Source organism: Phalaenopsis equestris, unplaced genomic scaffold (genome assembly GCF_001263595.1).
Source record: "Phalaenopsis equestris unplaced genomic scaffold, ASM126359v1 Scaffold001221, whole genome shotgun sequence".
NCBI lineage: Eukaryota > Viridiplantae > Streptophyta > Magnoliopsida > Asparagales > Orchidaceae > Phalaenopsis > Phalaenopsis equestris.
Window position 1 is genome coordinate 67633 of NW_018165660.1, and position 2431 is coordinate 70063.

The window sequence follows — 2431 nt, forward strand, 5'->3', positions numbered from 1 at the left end:
AAGTAAAATGAACCCTCATAGAGCAACGACGAAACCCTAAATGAGCAAAGAATGAGGATGGAAGCTTCTGACACCGAACTTGAGGAAGCCTCAAATGTTTTCTTAATGTCGGGATAGTCAAAGCGTCGGGTCGGGCCGAAAAAAGGTCTTTAAATTATTTATGGTTTTCCTGTGTGGAACTCGCACATACAGGTGGCAACGTCTTATTAGATTTCGAACATTGCTCTACGTCCGGAGTCTGGACATAAAATTTTTTTGAGAATAAGAGTCTGTTTAGGGCAACTAAAGCTTCTAAATTTTTCACATAGCTGAAGTTGTTGCGGGAAGCTAATTGTCTGTTTGTTGCAGCTGCGTGAAAATATCTGTGGGGTAGTTGTTTCTAGAAAAATGATCATTCTGTCTATTTTTAGTGAAACTCTTTAAAACAGAACTGTAACAACGACATATTTATTGCTTCAGAAGCAGAAATTCATTTCAAAATATTAAGAGTGTGTACCAAAAGTATTAGGAAAAAGAAAAAAACTAAAAGAATTACATACAAAATAATAATGATATTATTTTTAACATGAGGGTGATGTATGTCTCGTTCTAAACTGTCCTCCAGTGATGCTATCAACTCGTGATCACTTTCAGCAGTGGAATCAACCTAATCGTCAATCCATCAAAAGAAGTCACACTATTCTATGAATCTCCGGGGGCATCTATAAAAATTTATAGTGCGAGTCTCCATCAACCGTCAGAAAAAGTCGTATATGAAAGCTCTATGAACTCAAAACATTTAGTATCAAAAGTATTAAGAAAAAGAAAAAAGCTAAAAGAATTACATGTAAAATAATAATATTTTTAACATGAGGGCGATGTATGTCTCATCCTAAACTGTACTCCAATGATGCTATCAACTCGTGATCACTTTCAGCAGTGGAATCAACCTGATCGTCAATCTATCGGAAGAAGTCACACTATTCTACGAGTCTCCGGAGGCATCTATAAAAATTTATAGTGCGAGTCTCCATCAACCATCAGAAAAAGTCATATATGAAAGTTATATGAACTAAAAACATTTAACATGAATACATTATTAAACAAAACAATGTTATGCAATGGCCAAGTTGCTCCTCTTAAGCATCTCAATGACGGCGCTTGCCCGCACAAATCCAAGCCACACCTACGGCAAGCTGAACCAGAAAAGCATCGGACGATGCAAGCCGATCCCCTGTTCCATCTCTTTTGCCCACCAGCTGTTCGACGAAAGTCGCCACATAGATGATTTCGGCAAGGCCGCTCTTATCCGCAGCCTTTCTCGTCAAGGAGAGGCCCTTCAGGCCCTGGATCTCTTCCGCGACTTAGCCGGCGGCAGCCTACTAAAACCCGCTGCGGTTCCCCTTGCCGCAGCTCTTCGATGCTGCACTACTCTGCAAGCTGTTAACTGTGGGCGAGAGGTGCACGGCTTTCTGGTCCGCAACGGCGGGGAAAAGGGAGCCACTTGCCGTACTGAGAGCGCCTTGGTTTGTTTATACGTAAAATGTGAACTGATGTCTCTTGCACGTAAGGTGTTTGATCGTATGCCCATGAAAGATGTTGTTTCTTGGACCATCATCCTCATGGGCTATGCTAATGGAAAAGGACTCAAGGATGAAGTAATGTGTTTATTCCTTGAGATGTTATTGGATGGTATCATGCCTAATCGTCATACCATCACTGTTATTATGGGCTGTGCTTCCTTCCTGGAAGGGAAACAGCTGCAAGCTTACATTGCAAAGAATGGTTGGGATTATGATGCGTTTACAGGCAGTTCACTTATAGACATGTATGCTAAAAATGGAGATTTGGTTGGTGCCCGGTTGGTATTTGATAGGATTGAACACAAGGATGTTGTCTGCTATAACAGCTTGATATTGGGATATGGTCGAAGCAGACATATTCAGAGCCTAATAAGTATTTTCATTGAAATGTGTTTAGTTGGTTTAGTTCCAAACCATTCTTCCATGGTGGGACTGTTGAACAGCTGTGCTCTTTTGGGGCTAATGAGTCTCTCCAGGCAGTTCCATGCTCATGCTGTGGTGAGGGGTTATGGCTCGGACAAAGTCCTGCAAGGCATTATCATCGACATGTATGCAAAATGCGGTGATTTGGAGTCTGCACGTGCTGCATTTGATCGAATGGGTGATGCAAAAAGCATTGCTGGATGGAACTCAATGATTTGCGGGTATGGAAAGCATGGACATGCCATGGAGGCTTTTGAACTTTTTGATTCTATGCAGCAGGCTTCTTTTCCCCCTCAACACATCACATTTACATGTCTTTTATCAGCTTGCAGTCACTCGGGTATGGTAGATGAGGGATGGAGGCTGTTCAATTCAATGGATGAAGTTTACAAGTTATCTCCTAGGAAGGAGCATTATGCCTGCATTGTAGATCTTTTAGGAAGAGC

The 2431-nt window shown here is 41.6% G+C and overlaps 1 protein-coding gene across 1 annotated transcript in view; it reads left to right on the forward strand.

Annotated features, from left to right (window-relative positions):
- The first annotated feature begins 1100 nt into the window (after positions 1 to 1100).
- The window catches only part of LOC110033548 (pentatricopeptide repeat-containing protein DOT4, chloroplastic-like), a 1746-nt gene continuing 415 nt past the window's right edge, over positions 1101 to 2431 (forward strand). Inside the window, exon 1 of the mRNA XM_020737570.1 lies at positions 1101 to 2325. Within this exon, the coding sequence (XP_020593229.1) occupies positions 1101 to 2325 (1225 nt within the window). The remainder of the gene's footprint in view (positions 2326 to 2431) is intronic.